The sequence below is a fragment of the Narcine bancroftii genome, chromosome 9 (genome assembly GCF_036971445.1).
Source record: "Narcine bancroftii isolate sNarBan1 chromosome 9, sNarBan1.hap1, whole genome shotgun sequence".
In the NCBI taxonomy this organism is placed as follows: Eukaryota; Metazoa; Chordata; class Chondrichthyes; order Torpediniformes; family Narcinidae; genus Narcine; species Narcine bancroftii.
Window position 1 is genome coordinate 26,634,092 of NC_091477.1, and position 22,584 is coordinate 26,656,675.

A 22,584-nucleotide genomic window follows, 5' to 3' on the forward strand; every position below is an offset into this window, starting at 1 on the left:
TCCTTAGGAATTTAAACAACATTCTTTTCAATGCCAGGAGCAAAGAAACAAATTGCTGGATGAGCTTTGTCGTCAGACAGCATCTGTAGAGGCAGAGAGATGGTCAATGCTTCAGGAAGAGACCCAGCATCAGTCTCAACTTGAAACATCAACCACAGATGCTGTCCAACCACAAAGTTACTCCAGCAGTTTGCTTTTTTCTCTTGGTTCTAGCATCTGCCATCTCTTGTGTCCCTTCTTTAGAAGATCTGTTTTCAAAAATTTAGCATCAAATTAGGCGAATGGGATATACAGTAAAACCATCGGAATCTGGCACTTATTGGCATAGGTAGATGCCAGAAAGTGAATTTTCCGGTTGCTTGAAATTGCATGTTGCGTGGATTAGCAAACTAACTGCCCCTGGGGGTGGGGGCAATTTTAAACTTTTGAGTTTTTTTACCTATTTATTTTCCACAATTATTTTTTTGCCAGTTGCTTGAATTCTGGATAACAGGGATTTTACTCTATTCTATAATGTGCTTAGTTCACTATCAAGTGGACTGGAGTTATCTCCAAGCACTAAAGTTTAGACAGGGTGGGATTTCCACTTGATCCAAAGCTGATAGACAGAGGGGGTGGGGAGGGGGTTGGTGGTTCATCCACATGCTGAGAGGCCATGGATTAAAAAAAATCACCACATTCTTGTGAAATAAGAAATAGTGGTTTGATAGAACTAGGTGTAACCAAAGTAGCTGAAGGATTCCATGGACTGTCAGAGGGCTGACAGAAACTCAACTAGAACAGAATCTTCACTGGATAATGCTGACAGCAGAATGGAAAGATAAGAGTTCATTAGGGCTGATTCAGTATTGTTGCTGTTATTTCAGAGCACTGCCAATATAACAAACAGTGATGTCATAGTATCTTGGCTAACTTATTTCAACAATTTATCTTCAAGCACCATCAACCATAGGTAGAGAAGTGATGGCCAGCTGCTGACCTGCAGTTGAATACACATATATATTTGGAAGTACATGGAGGAGAATACTGCTCATTGTCTTTTTTTTGTCAATTTCCAGAAACTTTTTTTCCCCAATGAGCATTTGACAGCTTCTGGCAGAAAAGAACAAGTACATACCACAAAGGTGTTGAGACAAAAAAAAAGTTTGTAAATCTGCTTTATTACTCTCACTGGCCCACAGTGACTTTGTCATTCAGAAAGACCTTGTCTGAATTCACAATCAGAACTGCCCTTGCAGACCCATTGTTTCTGTCTGCTCCTGCCCTACTGAATTCAGCCCATTGTACCTCAAGACACCATCCCGTCCTTCACCTCAAGCAATCCCTTCCCATCTACATCCAGGACACCACTTAGCCTTTCACCTCTGAATAATTCCAATTTTCCAACCCCCACCACATCACCTTCATCATGGATGTGCAATCCCTGCACACATTCATTTCCTATCAGGAATACCTCAGGACTCTTTGGTTCTTTCTTGAATTGTGAGCTATTCAGTCGCCATCTAATAACATCTTTTGTCCTTGCACTTAACAACTTCTCCTTCAACTCCTCCCATTTCCTTCAAATTCAGGGAGTAGCCATGGGCACACACATGGGCCCAGCTATGCCTGCCTTTTTATCAGTTACATTGAACAATCCCTGTTCCGATTCTACTCAGTTACTACTCCCCAACTCTTCTTTCTGTGTTAAAAATAGCTAAATTGGCGCGACCTCTTGTACCCATGCAGAACATGACAATTTCATTAGCTACCCTGCCAACTTCCATTCTGCCCTAATATTTACAAGACTAATTTAATTTACCTGGACTGTTTCTGATATCTCTCCCACCTTCCGGATTGCTTCATCACAATTTCAAGAGAAGCTATCCATGGATATCTATTACAAACCCAATGGCTCCTAAAACTACCTGGATTACATCACTTCCAAATCTCCCATCTCAAGAGAAGACAATCTCCTTCTCCCAATTTATCTGCCCTATCTGTCCCACCAGGAGGCATTCAGCTCCAGGAACATCCAAAATGTCCTCTTTCTTTAATAATGATGGATTTCCCCCTGTTGTCATTGATAAACCCCATCCCTTGTACTTCCACTCAGACACAAACTGATCCCACCTCCAATTTCACCCCCTTCTGCACTTTCTGCTATAATTGTAGAAAACATACAACTGACCCACTCACCTCCATTCAGAGCCATAAACAGACTTCCAGGTGAGGCAGAGGTTTACAGGTACATTGTCCAACCTGATCTATTTCATTCAATGAACTTCATGCAACTACCTATACATCAATGAGTCCAAAGACAGATTGGGTGACTGCTTTACAGAATACCTGCTCTCTGACTAAGGCTTTAAGTTTAAACTGTAGTGTCCAACCATTTCAATTCCCTTCACCATCCCCACACTGGTGTGTCTGTGCTTGGCCTCATCTTCTGCCAGGGTGAGGCTTGACACAACTTGAATAACAACATTATATTGCACCTGCACAGCCTTAAACCATAGAACATTACAGCATAGAAACAGGCCTCTTTGGCTCTTCTAGTCTGTGCCGAACTATTTTTTGCCTAGCCCCACCAAACTGCACCCAGTCCATAATCCTCCTATCCACATACCTCTCCAAGTTCCTCGTAAATGTTAAAATTAAGATGGTATTCACCACTTCAGCTGGAAGCTCATTCCGCTCCCCCACCCCTCTGGGTGAAGAAGTTCTTAGTCATGTCCCCGTAAAATTTTTCCCTCTTCACTCTTAACTCATATCATCTGGTTTGGACCTCACCTACTCTGTTTAAAAAGCCTATCTACATTTGCTCTGTCTATCCCCTCATAATTTTAAAATACTTCTATCAAATCTCCCCTCATTCTTCTACACTTCAGGGAATACAGTCTTAACCTGTTTAACCTTTCCCTGTAACTCAGTTTCTGAGCAACTCCGTCTGAGCAACATCCTAGTTTTCTGAATTTTTTCAATCTTATTTATATCTTCCCAAAAGGCTCAGGCCCAATAAGTTGGTTATATATTTTTGTTTCTTAGAGATGCTGCGGGACCTGTTAAGATTTTCCAGAATTTCTTTCCTATAGTTAGGTGACCAAAACTGCACATAACACCCCATATTTGGCCTCACCAATGTCTGATATAACTTTAAAATTACATCCCAACTTCTATACTCAATACCTTGATTTATGAAAGCCAATATGCCAAAAGCGCTCTTTACAACCCTATCCACCTGTGTTGCTGTATTCCCAGATCCCTCTGTTCTATCACTCTCCTCAGTGCCCTACCACTTATCGTTCATGTCCTTTCTTGGTTTGTCCTTCAAAATAAAATGCAATACCTCACACTTGTCTGCATTAAATTCCATCTGCCATTTTTCCAACTGGTCCAGCTTTGAAAACCTTCTTTGCTGTCCACAACATCTCCTATCTTAGTGTCATCTGCAAACTTGCTGATCCAATTTACCACATTATCATCTAGATCATTGATATAGATGGTCCCAGCACTGATCCCTGAGGCACACCGCTAATCACGGACTCCAGTCTGAGAAGTAATCATCTACCAATACTCTCTGGCTTCTCCCATCCAGCCATTGTTGAATCCAGTTCACTACTTCATCATGAATACCTAGTGAATAAACCTTGCTGACTAACTTCCCATGCAGTATTTTGTCAAAGGCCTTACTAAAGTCCATGTAGACAACATCCACAGCCTTTCCTTCATCAACTTTCCTGGTAACCGCTTCAAAAAAACCTCAAAGATTGGTTAAACACGACCTACCGCACACAATGTCATGTTGATTATCCATAAATCAGTCCATGGTTATCCAAATAATTGTATATCCAATCTCTTAGAATGCCTTCCAATAATCTACTACTGATGTCAGGCTCACCAACCTATAATTTCCAGGGTTACATTTGCTTTTTTTTTAAAGCAACAGAACAACATGAGCTGCCCTCCAATCCTCCAGCACCACACTCTGGCTGAAGACATTTTAAATATTTCTGTCAAAGCTCTTGCAATTTCTACACTAGCCTCCCTCAAGGTCCAAGGGAATATCTTGTCAGGCCCTGAGGATTTATCCACTCCTATTTGCTTAAAGATAGCAAGCACTTGCTCCTCTTTTATCTGTATAGGTTTCATGACCTCATAGCTTGTTTTCCTTACTTCCCATGACCCTGTACCTGTTTCCTGAGTGAACACTGATTGGAAAAAAAAGCATTCAAGACTTCCCCCATCTCTTTTGGTTCCATACAAAGCAGACCACTCTGATCTTCAAGGGGACCAATTTTGTCCCTTTCTAGCCTTTTGCTCTTAATACCTGTAGAAGCCCTTAGGATTTTCATTCACATTACCTGCCAAAGAAACTTCATGTCTTCTTTTAGCCTTCCTAATTTCTTTTTTTTTTAAGATTTTCTTACATTTTTTAAACTCTGAGTATCTCATTTGCTCCATGTTGCCAATACACCACTCTTCTTCCAAATCAGATTCCCCAGTATCCCTCAAAAACCAAGGTTCCCTATGCCTTCTAACCTTCCCTTTGATCCTGACAGGAACAAATTGTTCTCGCAAAATCTCACCTTTGAAGGTCCTCCACTTACCTTGCACACCCTTGCTAGAAAATAATTTATCTCAATCCACGCATTCTAGATCCTTTCTCATTTCCTCAAAATTGGCCTTCTCCAAATAGGCCCCGACCTATCCTTCTCCGTAATTAACTTGAAACTAATGGCATTATGATCACTGGACTCAAAATGTTCCCCTAACATACTTCTGTCATCTGTCCGGTCTCGTTTCCCTCATAAGAGATCCAGTATTGCACCCTCTCCAATTTGTACATCTTTATTGGATTTAGAAAATTTCCTGAACACATTTGACAAATTCTAAGCTATCCTGCCTTTTTATAGTATGGGAGCTCCAGTCAATATGTGAAAAGTTAAAATATCCTACTATCACAACTTTGCATTTCCTGCATCTGCTTGCTATCTCTATAGATTTGCTCCTCCAATTCTCACTGACTATTGGGTGGTCTATAATACAACCCCAAGAGTGCAGTCATATCTTTTTCCATTCTTCAGTTCCATGCATGTACCTTCAGTGGGCAAGCCTTCTGTCCTGCCTGAGCATAGCTGTGATATTTTCCCTAACAAGCAATGCCACTCCTCCCCCTTTCATTCCCCCTGTTCTATTGTGTCTAAAGCAATGGAAGCCCAGAATATTTCAGCTAAATATTCTGCTTGTCTGCCTTTCCCACAATACTCCTTGCATTGAAATAAATGCACTTGAGAATATTTCCACCACATTCAACCCATCGACTTCCAACAGTGTATGCAATTTTAACATAATCTTTTCCCCCCCTCCATTCTTCTATCTGTTCTAGCATTCTTGTTCCCCTTCCCCTGAAAATCTAGTTTAAACCCATTGGAGCAGCATGAGCAAGTCTCCCCATAAGGATTTTAGTCCCCTTCCAGTTCAGGTGCAAAATAGCCTGTTGGAACCGGTCCCACCTTCCAAGGAATCCAATGATCCAGAAACCTGAAGCCCTCCCTCCTGCTCCACGCCTTTAGCCACATGTTAAGATGAATTATCCTCCTATTTCTAACCTCACTAGCATTTGGCATGGGTAGCAATCCTGAGATCACTACCCTGGATGTCCTGACCTTCAACCTAGGACCCAACCCCCTGAACTCTCCTCGCAGGACCTCCTCACCTTTCCTACCCACACCTGTACATAGATCATGAATCTGGGCTGATCACACTCCTTCCTGAGAATGCCGTGAACTTGATCTGTGATATCTGGCAGCAGGGAGGCAGCATATCATCTGGGATATTTGATCTCTTCCACAGAACCTCTTATCTGTCCCTCTAACTATGGAATCCCCTATCACCATGTGATAGTACAAATTCTATCACCAATGTGTATATGTACAGATTGTAGTGTAGGATGACTGTGATTGGCTGAGAGTGTAGCCACACCTACTGGCAGGTCTTAAAGGATTGCTCCCACCCAGACCAGGTCATTCTGGACTGGTCGACCTACTTGTGATATGCTCCAGTCTTTTAGTTAATAAAAGCCTTGGTTTGGATCAATGTCTTTCGTTCTTTTGACGCGCTCTATACACCACAGCTTGCTTTTTCTCCTCCTTTCCCTTTTTAGCCACAGGACCAGACTCTGTGCCAGAGACCTGATCTCTGTGGCTTGTCCCCCTGGTAGGTTGACTCCTCAACAGTATTTAAAATGGTATATTTGTTATTAAAGGAGATGGCCATAGGGGTGCCTACCTATTTCCTTTCCCTCTCCTGACCAACACCCATCTACCCTCCTCCTGCATCCTAGGTATGAGGGTGTCCCTGTAACTCCTGTCCATCACCCCCTCTGCCTCCTGAATGATCCAGGTCCAATTCCTTAACTTAGCTTATTAGGAACTGCAGCTGGATGCACTTCTTGCAGATGATCTCATTAGGGATACTGGTGGCTTCCCCGATGACCCACATTTTGCAAGAGGAGCATTCCCCTGCCTTGGATTCCATTCCTACCATCGATGATTAGACAAACAAAATATATATTTAAAAAAACCTGCCCTTACCTGCTGAACCCTTGTTGTTCCTCAAATAGGGTGGTCCTTTCTGACGTCAACTCCGACTATTCCTCGCCTCTTACCTGTTCTCGCCAAAGTCTGTTGAGTGAAAGTCTTGCCACTCTGATAGCCCACTCCGGTGATGAAGACAAGGGGATGGGGGGGGGGGGGGGGGGGGCGGGGGGGGGGGGGGGGGGGCGGGTGGGAACTGTTCAACTGTTGAACTCAATTGCCCATTGGCTTGAAGATTGATTTTTATAATTTTAAGTAACACCTGTCTCAATCTAGTTCCACTCTTCCTTTCTCATTAAACTATTATGTTTCTCTCTAACCTCCTCTCTCTCCTTCCAGTGGTCTCTCCCTTTGTCTGTTGGTCCTTTTCCCTGCCCCCCCCCCCCCCCCATCCCCTTCTATCCAATATCCAATCACCTCTTAGCCCCTTTTCTGTTTATACCTCGATATAGTTGATGTTTTGGTCTTGATAAAGGTCCCAACCCAAAATGTTACTCACAATTTCTACCCATAGATAGATGAGTATCTCCTGCAGCTCCTAGTTTGTCCCAGATTCCAACATCTGTCTTTTTTTGTTGTTGTTCTGTATTGCCTTAAAATTATTGTTATTCAATTATGCACCAGAAATATGGTGAAAGCATTTAAGATATTCATCCCTTGATATGTATGATATTGCTATGGAGCTTCAACAATACACTGTAGGTGCTGCTACATTTCAGCACAGTACAGATTATTGTTAACAACAATTTATATTAAATTCAAATTAATTAGGATTAATAGAAATCAAATTTGCCACAAGAATTTTTGTTTTGAAAAATGGATTTTCTCAATAGCAGAATTCACTGTTCCAGAAATTTTGACCATGCATTTAAATATAACTGACCTTGTCAAGTTCTGGCTCATCGAGACGTTGCTGCTCAATGCACATGTGACAAACCTTTGATAAAAGCTCTTGGGGTTCAATGAATAATCTTGAACTTAGAAGAAATGTAAATATATACGCTTTCTGTAAGAAAAAGTACACATTTTTTTATTATAAACATATCTGCAGAACACACATTTTCTGTGCCATTGTTAATGAGCATGTCTTTTACATGGCAACTTTAACAGGGCAAACATCCAAATTACAGTTCATTTCTTATTATCCGAAAACCACTTTATCGAAATTCTCAGTTATCCACAAAAAGTTTCGGCTGTGACACGACGTCTGAAGTTGAAAAAAAAGTTGAATTTTTTTTTTTACCTGCCGTGCTCAAGTGGGACTCCAATGCACTTCAGTGCCATTTTGAATCCAATGAAGCCCTTGTTGAAGAATTAAACTTTATTTCATTCTTGAAAAACCTTCTTGTTCTTTGTTGTTGTTTTAACTGCTGATACAAGTATTATACTGATGCTACTGGGCTGGGATCGGAGCAGGGATGTCGGGCGCCCGGGCAGGTTCGGCAATGGTGGTGAGAGGTGTCAGAATTGGCAACAGTGATACAAGTATTCTGCTGCTTCAAGCCATTTCTCAGATAGCTGGAAAATGCAGTTAATTAATACTCATTTGGTCCTGAGTGTTTCAGATAATCGGAAACGTACTGCATTTCACATTGAGGAAGCAGCATAAGCATGAAGGACAGTTTTGATAGCCAAAATTGCAAAATGAAGCAGTTAAAAGAATTCAGAGAAATGGGCCAAGGTAACTAAAGGTATTCTTACTCAGGAAAGCAAAAAAATGGTGTAGAGCTTGTCAAAAGAATCAAAAACTTGTTGATCCAAACCAAGGCTTTTATTAGCAAAAGACAGGAGCTCTTCACAGGTGGCCGACCAGTCCGGAATGATCCGACCTGGCTAGGGACACAACCCTTTAAGGCCCAGACAGTAGGTGTGGCTTAGCTCTCAGCCAATCGCTGTAAGCACAGTCTAGATACTGTAACTATATACACTATATACATTGGTGATGGATCTGTACTATCACAAATGGAATGAGGAAGGCTACAGTTAGAGGTTAAGAGCATGAGATGACTTTAAAATAAATTTGCTGATTTCCAATAGTATGTTTAAATTAAGGATCCAAAAGTGACTGCTTGAGGTGAGCATAATGACTGTCCAGCACTTTCCCAAAGACAAGATTCAGGTGAAATAATTTTTTTTATTATTATTTTTTATAATTTTTTTTTTAATAAACACAAATTACAATGTCTGTAAGCAGTAGATTAGTGAGAAGGAAACTGGAGGAATTAAAGCAGGAGGTAATGAAAACAGGAGTCATGTTTTCAATGAAAGAAAGGATAGTTCTATCAGGAAGTAGTGGAATCTTGCAGAAGGGATGGGTCGAGGGGAGTAATCCTGGCTGTGGATAAAGACAACATAACACTAATATGTGGGAAATAAAAGTGAAGTACCAGCAATTACAATCAATAATGAATATAATTGGACTATAGCTTCCCTCTGTGGTGTTGCTGGAGAGAGACAGTTCTGGACACAGTGTCTTTGAAGCATGCTGTTTCTTCCATTGCCAAAAATGTAACATTTTATTTTTGCTGCCACATTGATCTACCCATGCTAGGGCCCCAAAATAACTGAGAACCAGAGAATTCTGTTAGCCTTGCATTAGTTGTTGACAGTTTGGTCTTCGGCTTGATGATGCAATCACAAATGGCCAGATTCTAACTTGCTTTCATTTTCTTAGTTCATCACTGGATGGCCTCTGTGAACCCTCTTTTTGGAGAGCCCAACAACCATTCTTCTAAGAAAATGTAGAGGTACAGGGGAGAGAATTGGAGGTACAACCTCCTTGATCATAAGCATTAATATCAATCCCCCTGCTGTCTCATAAATCCATGCATCATAGCCCAACATGAAAATACATCAATGGTGGCAGTTGAATGTACTTCAGAGACAGGTTTATGTAAAGTTCAGGAAAATCTTCTAGAATTTAGGTCTTCCTGAGATGAAGCTCTGAGTGTTGAATCAGAAGATTTCCCCCCACAGATGTACAAAAGTGAAATCTGTGCTAGTTTGCTCAATACTAATGCAGTTCTCTTCCAATGGGTCTAAAATCTCTAGTGAGGAGAATCTGTCTGACTGCTGAGATCATGATTAGAAGAGCTCCACACCATATACACAGAACCCGTACACATATTTTTCTAATTCATTTTGGTTTAACGGACTGTTGAATTGTCAGACAATTTTTATTTATGAAAAAGTTCATTTTAGTCACAAAAGGAATTTTTATATTTTTTGTAAGTACAATAATTTAGTAAGAACACTGTTGAACCTATTAATTTGTGTCAAATGCAAAGTTTTAGTTGGTCACAATTGACTTTTATAAAGAAATTAAATGTTTAATATTTCAGTTTTCCAGCATCCTCTATAAGCTGCAGTTCTGACATCAAGTTGAAAGATAAAAATGTGAGCATATTTCTGAGGTAAAGTAGCATGATAGATCCTACCAAAATCAAACCAACCGACTCAGATGATAGGCAGGAAAAATATTACTTTTCCCTATTTTATTAGGAGAGCAGCAGATTGAGGCAAGTATGGAATTTGATTTGCTGTGACTCTGTTTTAACTGTTGAAGTAAAACAGGAAAAATTCTCTAATCTTTGGCCTTATATTAGCAGAAGGATTCCCAGTTTAATTAAGTGGATTAATTCCAGAACAAAAAATACAGCATAGGACAAACCCTTCAACCCACACCATTGTGCCGACCAATGTATACCTACTCGAAAATCCAAATCTTCCTTACCTCACACTCATAACCCTCCATTTTCCTTGCATCCATGTGCCTGTCTGTGTCAAGCACATGATTGGGTTGCTGTGGGCAATGATATTCATTTTGGAATACAGATGTACATGGGCCCTCCTATTGCATTGGGTAACATTACATCTACCCCTGGAATTAACTAGCACCAAAAAGAAGATTCAGACCCAGTAACAACTGTTTCTGATTGCAGAAAATATTTAATCAGGGCAGGATTTGCTACCAGATCTGGCAAAGGAAATGGCATTTATGAAGGCCACTTTAAGATGGTGAAATGAGTCACTAATACTGCAGAAGCATCATGCAATTTAAATGATTATAGATATAATTCTTATAAATTTTCTTGTATCTCAAAAATCTTTCTACATCTATGTAAATGTGTACCACAATGTTTAACATATTAAAATAAAAGTTTTTCGTTTGCTGACTCAGATTCCAATAAGTTTCCAGATACTTACTTCAGGATAATAGTCAACTGTAGGGACCAGATGCTCAATCAAAGCCTCTAAAGATGCAGAGATAAGGTTACCATCCTGAAATATCAACTTTCCGTGTTCATTTTTTGTTGGGTGAAGTGGATGGCTAAACCCACTGGTATTTAACATACTTGTAGAGGTCAACGTTTGTGGCATGCCTTCCTGTGAATGGAGACAGATTCACGAGAGAAAAGACAAAGTCCAATTTATTTGCACATCTTTTCAGAAATTCCTCACAAAATACATTATTCTCTTCCAAATGCAATGGTTTCAAATTGTGAAACTAAAATCCCTTCATACTACATCATTTTATTTGTTACAATGTTAATTTTCAGCTCAGTTTTAGAACAATTTCACTTTGAATTCCAAAACAGAGTTAAAAACAAGCTCTTCCTGTTCTTCCCATTAACTAGCAACATTACTAGTATTCAAGTTACACAATGAAGGAACTATGCTAACACAACTTTGCCTTTGTCTCTTTTCTGTCCTATCAGATATTAGTCAGACAATATATTAGTTATTAGAAGGCTTATTACCATTAGGGTTGAGGTTTCTTTTGAATATGTATTTATACATTTGGATATCACATTTCGAAAAAAAGGCATTCCCCGTGCATTGAGAGCTGCCATTAAATTGCACTGAACATTGCAACAGGAAAATAGGGTGGTGCTGGTAAGAAAAGAGATAAAGAATTTTCAGCAAAGAATCAGCCTTTTGATGCACTGGCATTAATGCTTCACACTACCCATCAAGCTCCAACATCTAGCACCTTCAGGATATTCCTCTATCATTTCTTATGGCCTTAATCTAATTTCCACTTCATCTCAACTACTCATTGTTGTAACAAATTCTATATGTTTAACACATTTCTCCTGAAATTCACAAGTGGATCTATTGCCAACCAGACTAGGCCTCAGAATAAATTACATTCAAATGGTGGAAAAAGCAGAGTTTGGAATTCAAAGCAACTCTTTGGATGGAAGTGTGGGGTGCTTGAGTGTCTACCTATGCAACCTGGTAAGCGATTCACATTCTATGACTGGAAAGGATTGTGCTTGGGTTCCTAAAAAAAAACCAAAACCCAACCTTTCTTTATAGACCATACGAAATAAATATCAGTACTCCAACTAAAAACACAAAAATACTTTTGGAACTCAGCAGCATCCATAGGAGATAAAGATATATAACCAATGTTTCTGCCCTGAGCCCTTTGTCAAGGTACATCCTAAGTGGATCAGGTCTGAAAAGTTGGCTATACACAGTTACCTCCTATGGGCACTGCAAGACCTGCGAGTTCCTGCAGCATTTTGTGTTTTTAGTACAAACACAGCATCTGCAAACTTTCGGGTTTCACATCAGTACTTCAAGTCTTGTTTCCACCCCCCCCCCCCCCCCACAAAAAGAGTTGTAGATAAAAATAATAATTTCTATGAATATAGCACCAGTAAGTGCTTCAGAAGTTCATTGTCAATACAAACAACCATGATGCCAAACCATTTAAGTAGTGCTAGGGAGGTAATTAAAAAGTAGAAAGGATACGGAAAGGTTTCATGAAATTTTTAAAAAATGTAAACATACACCATGGAATGCCTTTTGGTGAAAAGCCTGTGGTGCCCAATTACACTCAATTGACCAACAACTCATGGTAAGTTTTGAAGGGTAGGAGGAATTCATCACAGACATGGGAAGAATGTACAAACTCCTTACAAATAGAGTGGGGCATGAACTCCTGTCCCAGTCGTTGTAGCAGCATTGAGCTAACCGTGCTGCCTGTTAAGCACAAGAACTCCAGTGTTAATAGTTTTGGTGAATGAAGGCATTGCTGCCAACAGCATGATGGTTAAATATGGAACTGAACAAATGATCAGAACTGGAGGAATTAAGTATTTCAGGGGTTTATAAGATTTGAAGGAGATGAGAATAGGTAAATTTTTCAAACAAGAGAATTTTAATATCAAGTACTGCATAATTGGGTGTTCGAGTAGATTGGCAAATTCTACTCTATGGGTGAAAAGGGCTAACCTCAAGGTTATGAAGAGTGGAACAAAAGTGGCCAGTTGGGAATGTGTCAGCATAGCCTATTCTCAATTCTGTCATGAGAGCAGGTTACAGAGGAAAAGATTTACTTAAAGAAATGCAACATCCCCACTAAGTCTTGGCAAACCAATGTGAAGAATATAGTATTGTGAACCCAGCCTAAATGAAAGGAGAAGTGGACCACCTTACAAGTCACCCCCACCAGCTGTAACCCCACATGTATCTGTTTGCCACATTGCCCTCATCAGCCACCATAGAATCTGCCTCAGAAGTCTAAAAGGGTTCAACAGCAGAAGAGTGAGGCAGCAACACACCATGTGATAGTACAGAAATAGGCAGTTTTAGCCTCAACTCCGAGGCAACAGACACCAATCTGGATCAGTTTCAAAAGATATGTGAGAATAGTTTATGAATAGAGAAACAAAACATGATTAGATTAAATACTTGGCATTAAAAGAGTTCAAAAGGTTTATGGCAGATAATTAAATACTAGAATTTGTTCCTATGAAATTTCTCACCAGCTTTGTATATGAACCTGAACAGAAATTCAAAGTTTATATACTGACCTAATTGAAGACAGGTAGGAGTGCAACTCTCACTACCCAGGCTACAGATAGCCATAACTGTTGAATGCCTCCATCAGTAAACCTTTTTGGATATTCAAACTGCATCAGATGGGTCCATCACTGGAGATGGTCATTGCAATGATGGTCCTGACCTGCAATGATAAGGCCATTACTTTGTCTATATTCATAAGTTGCTGAATTTCATACTTAGAAAATACCTGGAATATCAATGTTCAAAATTTACAGATGCACCAGATTTTCAGGGTCTATTGCCTACTTTGCTTTGTTTCCAAGATAGTAGCCGAGCTCTGTGTTGTCATCAGTGTCTGCAAAGTCATCACTCTTTTGCTCCCAAAACATGGCAACCAGATCTCCCCCATATTGTGCATCACAAGTACAAAAGCATTGCATTTCCTCTTAATAGTTCCTTTTTCTCCTTTAACTCTCTGTAATAAGCAGTTCTACTTAAATTACAATCATGCTTTATATATTACATTAACTTCAATGGAACTGAATGTGAGGAGATGAGTATTCTTGCACACATGTAATACCACTAGGCAAAGGGAGCTTTCTTCACCATTATGAGGGAATCTGGAGATTGGTAACTTTTGTGAGGTCATATGAAATCACACAATTTCTGGCTTAAAAGAAAGTATTTCCAGTCTTTGTGAGCTTTGTTGGGCCTCACTTACAAAATATGGTGGAACCCCATTATTGGAAGGCCTTCTGAGTGTGCATGAATGAACCACTCATACAGGGAGTCAGAGGCTGACATCTTTGGCTGTCTTCATGCATTTGGCCTTTACTCCCGCCTCTTCCTCAACTTTCCAAAGTGACGCACGCATCTTATCTTCCTGAGATTTCCAGCCACGAAGTGTTGATTCAGGTATGCAGAGGTTGCATGCAACTTGGGTTTGGCTTTTATTTTTGATTGCGTCAAGTGTGTGCAGCTTATCTCTCACTGAAAAAGATTTGTTTTCTAACAGTGGATTCCATTTTGATCTAAAAACAATTTCAATTCCAGAAAGAGATTTTTAAAAAAAAAAGGTCCACTGGCTGATTGAGTTATATCCGGGTTCTCAATGAATCAGGGTTCCACTGTATTACATGTTATAGCAAACCTAGGTATATTTAGAATTAGTGATAAAAGTACTTTATAAATAGAAGTTATTGATATAGCATGCAAATATTCAACAAAATGCAACAGTTCCAAGGTATAGAGTTTTCTGAGGTACTATAAAGCAATACTATAACTGCCTTCATTTTATAATGAATGTTCATACCAAATCAGGACACAATGAATTCCAGCCCTCTGTGCTTTAACTGCTGTTTCAAAATGTTTTAATATGATCCAAACAATGAGAACCCAAATATTTTAAAATAATCTAGATTAAAACTGACAGTGGGAGGTGCATTTGACCATGCATGTTGATCTGATCTTGAGTTTCAACATATACACCAAACCATCAAGTCCAAATGATGTCCGCAAGCAATTCTAGGATGTCAAAGAAATTAGAGCTAAATTCTTTAGAGATGAGAAAAATGTGGGGTGGTCTCATTGAAACGAAAAAGGTCAGAGGGGGCATGACAGGATAGATGTCAAGATGTCTCTGCTGGAGGGAGAAACTTACATGAGGCAGCACACTTACAAGATTAAAAGCAGATTGTAGGAACAATTTCTTGCAGATGGTGGTGAGTTTCTACCCTGGAGGCTTCTAGAGGCTAGATCAATGCAAATCTTTAAAGAGGAACTACACAAATCCTTGAAAAAAAAAATCAGGGAATTGAGACCTGGCACAGGTGAAGCCTGGACTGACAAATTATTATTATATTAAATGGCAAGGCTGGCTGGAGGAAATGAATAGCCTATTTCTTTGATTTTGTTACATCCTTATATCTAATATCATTTAGAAAATGAAACATTTTCTTCCCCAATATAAAAAATGGTTTTAACAATAGCCCAAAAAATGTTGAAATTTTCTTCCTTTTTAAAAACTCCCTGTGGGCATTAACTGACCACAAGAGATCCTTCAGGTGATAGTTTGAATTTTGTTGTGAACTCTCTTTATTTTGATGTTAACTGAAGCTTCTACAATATTGAGTTAGTCATCATTTAAACCCATAAATCAGATTGTTGGGAGTGTAACAGGTCTTACAATTATCCCTCCCAAAGTCTTTCTGGCACATTCAACATTTGTCTCGTGTCTAATATTTTTAATTAATCAATGAGCTACTAGTTGTTATTGTGTCATATTACCTTACTTCATTATGTGGAGGATTATTCAGTGCTCTCAGGGAGAAGGTCTGCTTGAAGGGAATGGAGGACAGAGACCTTGCTCTGTGTGACACTAGTTTTTCTACCCTTTGAATATGGTTACCTATTGTTTCACTAGATCACCCCTTCATCCTTAAAAGACAGAGAAAATGAAAAGCAAGAAAATGCTGAGTCAAATTATTATTCAAATATTCTGTAAAATGTCAAAAGTATAAAAATAATTGAGAATGGATGGAAAAACAAGTTTGTGTATTAAAATGGACTTTAGTAATATCTATTGTCATTCACACTTATTAAGAGCCTGAATCAGCAAACAAAGTTAGCAATTTTTTTGTAAAGCATGTATTCATGAAACAAAGTGACTATATTTTTTTTATTATCAATAGTTAATCTGATTTAGTTCATGAAGTATTTATTACTTTTGGGCAGTGTTGAGTGACTTGGCAGAATAGGCTCAAAGAATGATCGACACAAACCAATGGCCTGACTGCAATGCAGAGGACAGACACACCTTCAGAGTAACAAAATCTTCACTGCTCGAAGATTCCAAACTGGATTCTGACCTTCAGCTGAAAAACTGAGAAGTTCATTCTTTGTAGAAATGACTGCAATTCTTTATGTTTTATTTAGTTATCACTTTTTAAAAATTCTCCCCTCTTCATGAACACAACTGACCAGTGTGAATTCTTGTCCAGGTGGCAATGCATCATATTTTAAGTAACAATACTCACTCTGCTGTAATCCTAAAACAGGAGGAATAATTTGATTAAAATGAGAGTGTAATCATTCGGATTGAAAATCCTATGTGTCCTTCTCAAATTAGAAAACTAGAAAAAGTTTTATTTATCTTAATTGTGTATTTACTTATTCACTGGTCCTAATATGACACTGTCAACAGAAAATCCAAAAGTGAGCCAATTGTTCATTTGCTGCTTTGTGCAGTTCTCATAGGAAACATTCATTCTATAGAATACTACAAAAATGTCAAGGGAAAATATTGGTAAATTTAAAACATGTACAGGTGTAATGCACCATCGATAACTGCAAAGACCAAAAGTTGTAGAGAAACTGATAGGCTTTAATTCACAACAGAATGGAGGTACATTCATGCTGGTCAACAGTCCTGGACTGAGGGGGGGGGGGGGGGTGCTATGGCATAGTGGCCTTTATTCAGGGGTAAGTGGGAGGAGCCTCAGGAACAGTCAGCAAGGGGTGTGCCCTTACACATCCAATCATATATACAGTGGTTTACCACAGGGTGGTAATACAAGAATGTGACATCTAGGAGCCACATCTTTAAAGCAATTTAACTGGTTGTTCTATTTGTCATATTGGTGGGCAGCATTCACATATTTTAGCTTAATTAAATTAAAATAAAATGTGTGACATAATATGATTTTTTCAATTTGGAAATTTGTTAGGGTACTGAATGTTTGTGACAACCAACTAGCTGAAATGTTCAATCTCTCACTACTGCAGTTAGAGGTTCCCACCTGCTTCAAAAGGCCACCAATCATCCAGATGCCCAAGAGCAGAATGAGCTGCCTCAATGACCATTCCCAGTAGCATTCACATCTACTATGATGAAATGCTTTGAGAGATTGGATGTGGCCAGAATTAATATGTACCTAAATAAAGGACATGGCCCTGTGCAATTTGCCTCTCATCACATTCGCTCTTTAGCATACACATTATCACTGGCTCTTCACTCAGCTCTGGATCACCTAGACAACAGCAACTCATACATATGCCTGTTCTTCATCAACTACAGCTCAACCTTCAACACCATTATTTCCTCAGAGCCGGTCAACAACCTCCAAACTCTGGGTCTCTACAACCAGATCCTTAACTTCCTCATCAGAAAACCACAGTCAGTATGAATTGAAAACAATGTCTCCTCACTGACAATCAACACAGGCACACCTCAAGAATGCATGCTTAGCCCACTGCTCTCTCTGCTCACTCTACACCCATGAACGAGTGGCTAGGTATAATTCAAATATTTTCTACAGATTTGCTAATGACACCACAGTTGATGGCAGAATCACAGACGGCAAGGAGGAAGCATACAGGAAGGAGGTAGATCAACAAGTTGAGTGGTGTCTCAACAATCTTGCACTCAATATTAGCTAAACCAAGGAGATGATTGTGGACTTCAGGAAGAAATCAGAACACAAACCAGTCCTTTTCCCACAGGAAAAAGGAATCTCTGGGTTGTATGCATGTACTCTGACAATAAATCAGAATCTCATCGAGGAGCCAAGAATGTCAAATTTCTGTGTCAACATCTCTGAGGATCTGTCCTGGAGCCTCAATGTCGATGCAATCATGAAGGCGGCTCACCTGTGGCTATATTTTGTGAGGAATTTGAGGAGATTCAGTATGTCACCAAACATTCTCGAAAATTTCTACAGGTGTAGCGTGGAGAGCATTCTGACTGGTTGAACACCCAAGATATCACCAGCCACAAGAATACACCATCTGCCTGTGCTGGTGTATTGAGAGCATTCTGTGCAATTGCATCACGACCTGGTTTTGATGCTGTACCACTTCAGACTGCGAGACCCTGTAGAGGATAGTGAAGTCAGCAGAAAAGATCATTGGGGGCTGTCTTCCTACCATGAAGGACATCTCCAACATTCGAAGCAGGTGAAAGGCATTAAACATAGTGAAAGACTCCACACATCCCTCATGTAAACTGTTCTCCCTTCTGCCATCTGGTAGGAGGTACCGTAGCACTTGGGTCCTTGCATCCAGATTGGGCAACAGTTTTTTTTCCCCCCACTGAGCCATCAGGCTCCTAAATTCCCAGAACATTTGTGGGTAATGTACCATGGATTTTTACTATATTCTTTTTAATATTTCAACGTGTTTAACTTCTATTCTAGTTTATATTTATGTAAATATGAACTCTGTGGTCCTGAAGAAACACTATTTTGTCTTTACCGTGCAAGCATGGAAGGAACGATAAATAAAGGTGACTTGACTGTCTGGTATGGAGGTGCTAAAGTTCAGGACAGAAAAAAACTCCAGATAGTTGTTAACTTGGCTGAGACATCATGGGCACCAATCTTCACTCCATGGAGGACATCAACAGGAGGCAGTGTCTTAAGAAAGCAGCCTCTATCCTCAGGACCCCCACCACACCCAGGCCATGCTCTTATCACTTTTCTACCATTGGGAAGATGAGCACTTAGTAGCACAAGCACACTTCTTCCCCTCTGCCATCAGATTTCTGAATGAACAATGAACCATACACATCACCTCACCTGTCTTTTCTTGCATTATTTTTATTTATTTTGAAATGTGGTTTATATAAATGTTTGCACATTGATGCTGCCGCAAAGCAACAAATTTTGCAACATGTTCATGACAATAAATTCTGATTCTTAATTTTTTTTTTTCTTTTGTAAATATTCTAATCCATGTCAGGTCCTATGAGACAACATCCTTTGAAGATGGTCTCACATCATGCCCCTTCTGCCAGGCATATGGAAGGATTGAGAGAGTGACCCAAGCATGATTCATCATTCATGAGTCAGTTGTCACAGGGACATCTCAAAAATCTTGATTATAATACACTGAAATTTTAGTCTACACCTTAGTTTTTCGACCCAGAGGCAGCAGTGGGATACAATGACAAGAATAAATAGTATCTGGTTGTAGGGCACAAGAAATAAAAATGGGTATTCTCTGGACGACCACACTAACTGCCATCTGTCACCTTAGCTGCTCCTTTTACTTGTAATACAGTCGAACAACAGCACCATCACATAACATCACATCCATTAGCAGGGGAAACCATGTGTGCAGGGCTTAGACAATGTTATAATTGTAAATTTCATGTAATAAATATTGACATTGTTCTTTCTCTATGATCAGTATTTATATGGCTAATCAGTGGAACACAGTACTCGGTGTTCATTTAGTAGCCAATTGGAATATTCTGGGTAAATCTCAAAAAATAAATGCTTTGGAGATTTCATTTCAATATTTATATTTGTTAAACAACATTCTCACAAACAGCATGGCGATAGAGACGTGATCATCAACAATTCTGAGAAATAATTATTGATCAGCACAAGTTAAAATAATTTCATATTTTTTCCCCACATTTAAATAAAATCCCCATGGAACTATGGAATTATTGCACATGGGAATAGATCAAAAACGTCTTGGGTCCAGTCAGTTCTCTGAAAATGGGAATTGCCATCTATTCTGATTTTTAAAAAAATGGAAGTGTACAGTATACATTATTTTCCACTCTGATATGGTGAAAGGGGTCTATCATTCAAATTATGATCTTTAACATACAAGAAAAAATCTAATATTTAATGCAGCAGTATTGAATGTCCCAGAGATAGCCCAAAGATTAGGAGCAAAACAAAAATAAGCAAAAACACTTTTTCCTGAAAAATGGGTGAAATAAAGTTACACTTGACCACAAAATACAAGCTTGGCGAATAAAATAATTTTTTGATCTCGGAATCCTGAAAATCTTGAGTGTTTGCATCCCATAAATTTGTTGCTTTCGCAAATTCAAGGCAAATTCCAGTGCCCTTTGACCCAAATCTCCATGGTGACCATTGACTACTTTCTTTTATGCAAAATTTCATACTTATTGTGCCTGTAAATGCCTCTCCTGCAAAAATTCCAATCGTCTAGACATTTTGTTATTCTATCATCACGTGATTTTAAAAGATATTTATTATGTTCAATGAAAAAGGAGTCTATAACTAGAAATATCTTCAGCAGACACAGTCGCTCTCCTTTTTGCACATGGTTGCAACAAATACCCTGATCCGAATGAACCACAAAAAAGAGGAAGGATTTTTTTTGGCTCCAACATGAAGCTCATTTGTTCAATTGTTAGAAAACAGGATTGTTCAGTAAAATAACCTCCACGAGTAACGTGACATAAATGTAACTTGAATGTTTTTTCATCCACTATTTATATAATTGTACTTTGAACAATTTTACTGAGAAAACTTGCATTGATTAACTGAAGCTGATTAGAAACTAAGGTTTCAATAACTGTCAAAAAGGAAAACTTACCTGAATAGAACTAAAAAAACACGTAAACCATCTTAAAAACTCTGCATCAGAGATGTATTGCTTGAACAGAGGAAATCATAAAACGAGGCAAAAGATTTGATCTTATCCAGACTAGGAAAATAAGAAAATGTAGGAACGAAGCAGAATTATCAAGTCAATAAATAAGAATGGGTCACAGGATTAATCAATTCATAATTTGCAATCACTCAGAGGTAAATCAACGTTCAGACTAGCAACATTGTGCTTTTCCAGTTTGTATTGAAACTCCCAGAATCTCTTCCTGTATCAACTTATAGTTGATACACCAGAAACGCGAACAGTAGGATTTCTGCATTCTGAGGCTCCAGTACAAACTCTTAACAGTCACATCAACGAGGAGCAGAAGTTGACAAAGGCGGTTTGCGCTGTACCTGTAATCTCCAAATCCCACGGCCGCCGCCAACAGAATCTTCCAGCTCTCAGGAACTTACGCTGAAGACTGGGCTATTCAGTAGCAGAGATCCTTCACCTTCGGTTCGTCCGCTCCATCCCCGCAGTCTTCCAGCACAGGCTCCCTAAGATGGCTCACCACCACAATGGGAGTTGAAATTTGCGGAAGAAGGAATGAGCAAACACACCTCCAGGACTCCGCTTGGACCGTGTGAGTCAAGGCAGAGCTCGGAAACAGGAGTCGGCGAAGGAGCAGGTCCCTTGCGCGCACACAGCGCGGCAGCGCCAGGAGGGTTCACGTGCAAGCGCCGAACGGACCAAAAAGCAACATTGTGCCGCCGACGAGGAAGTCGTGTCCCCCTTAACCGTCCTGGCTTCGAGCTGCTCGCCACATTTCGAAGGCAGGTGCAAGGATTCCTCGCGAACATCAGCTGGGAGTCCCCATGCCCTCCTCTTCGAGCCTGCCTCCCCCCCGAAACGTGCGATCACAATGAGCTCATGCCTCTGGGGCAAAGGTTGCTGCACAATGGCCGTCCCGCACACCGCCGGCCCAAGAACCCGCTGAAAGGCGGGTGAAAACAGATCAGGGCAAAGGGCCGCTTTGAATGGATTGCAAGAGACCCACTTCACAGACGAAATCAGGAGCTGTCCACAAAATGGTCTCCGATCTCCCGTGCCTGTTCGGGATCAATCAACGTTTCAGTCGCTGTCAGCACCTTGGGATGCAGCGAGAGCGAGGGGTTAAAGTTCACCGACTTCAGAGAGGATCTGACCATTTCCAATCATATTAATCGAAACGTTTCTTCAGAGAGTTAGCAATTGAATTTAAAACGTTCGTGCACGCACATTGCTGAAGAGTGTGGGTTGCGAGATCTCCAAGTCTTGAATGCGATTATGACATAGATCAGACAAGTCCTGAACGCATTAATTTAGTTCCCAGTCTATTCAATACTCTAGGTAGGACTAAATTTCACCCCGTAAGATTAATATCTGCATGTGCAAATATCGGCCATGAAATTAAAGGACACAGCACTGCGAGTTCGAAAAATCTCTCTCCTCTTCCCCGTTTCGACAGATATCATAGTTTATGGGTCTAAATGCCCGGCTCTGGAATTCGACCGGGAGTGTCCCGCCGTTCAATATATTTGCATAAGCAGCTATTTCCACGTTGGATGCGTATGTAATGTTTTTTTTAATTGCAAGTGGTGGAAATCTAATAAAATCAGAAAATACTGGAAATACTCAGCACAGACAGGTCGGTCACGTCAGGTACTGACCGACTTGCTGAGAAATTTCGACATCTTCGGTTGGACATCATCTGACTCCCCATTCCCATGCAATAGTGAAGAAAAAGTAGCACCATTAGAAGGCCAATCAGAACCTGCCTTTTGTTATAAGGAGAGACTATAGACTGGGACGT

The 22,584-nt window shown here is 39.8% G+C and overlaps 1 protein-coding gene across 1 annotated transcript in view; it reads right to left on the reverse strand.

Annotated features, from left to right (window-relative positions):
• LOC138743343 (ras-GEF domain-containing family member 1C-like) overlaps window positions 1-22,052 on the reverse strand; it is a 61,106-nt gene extending 39,054 nt beyond the window's left edge. The window contains exons 1-4 of the mRNA XM_069898551.1: window positions 21,146-22,052; window positions 13,406-13,557; window positions 10,785-10,964; window positions 7,462-7,584 (exon numbers count right to left, since the gene is read on the reverse strand). Of these exons, the coding sequence (XP_069754652.1) occupies window positions 7,462-7,584; window positions 10,785-10,958 (297 nt within the window). The 5' untranslated portion in view covers window positions 10,959-10,964; window positions 13,406-13,557; window positions 21,146-22,052. The remainder of the gene's footprint in view (window positions 1-7,461; window positions 7,585-10,784; window positions 10,965-13,405; window positions 13,558-21,145) is intronic.
• Window positions 22,053-22,584: the final 532 nt, after the last annotated feature.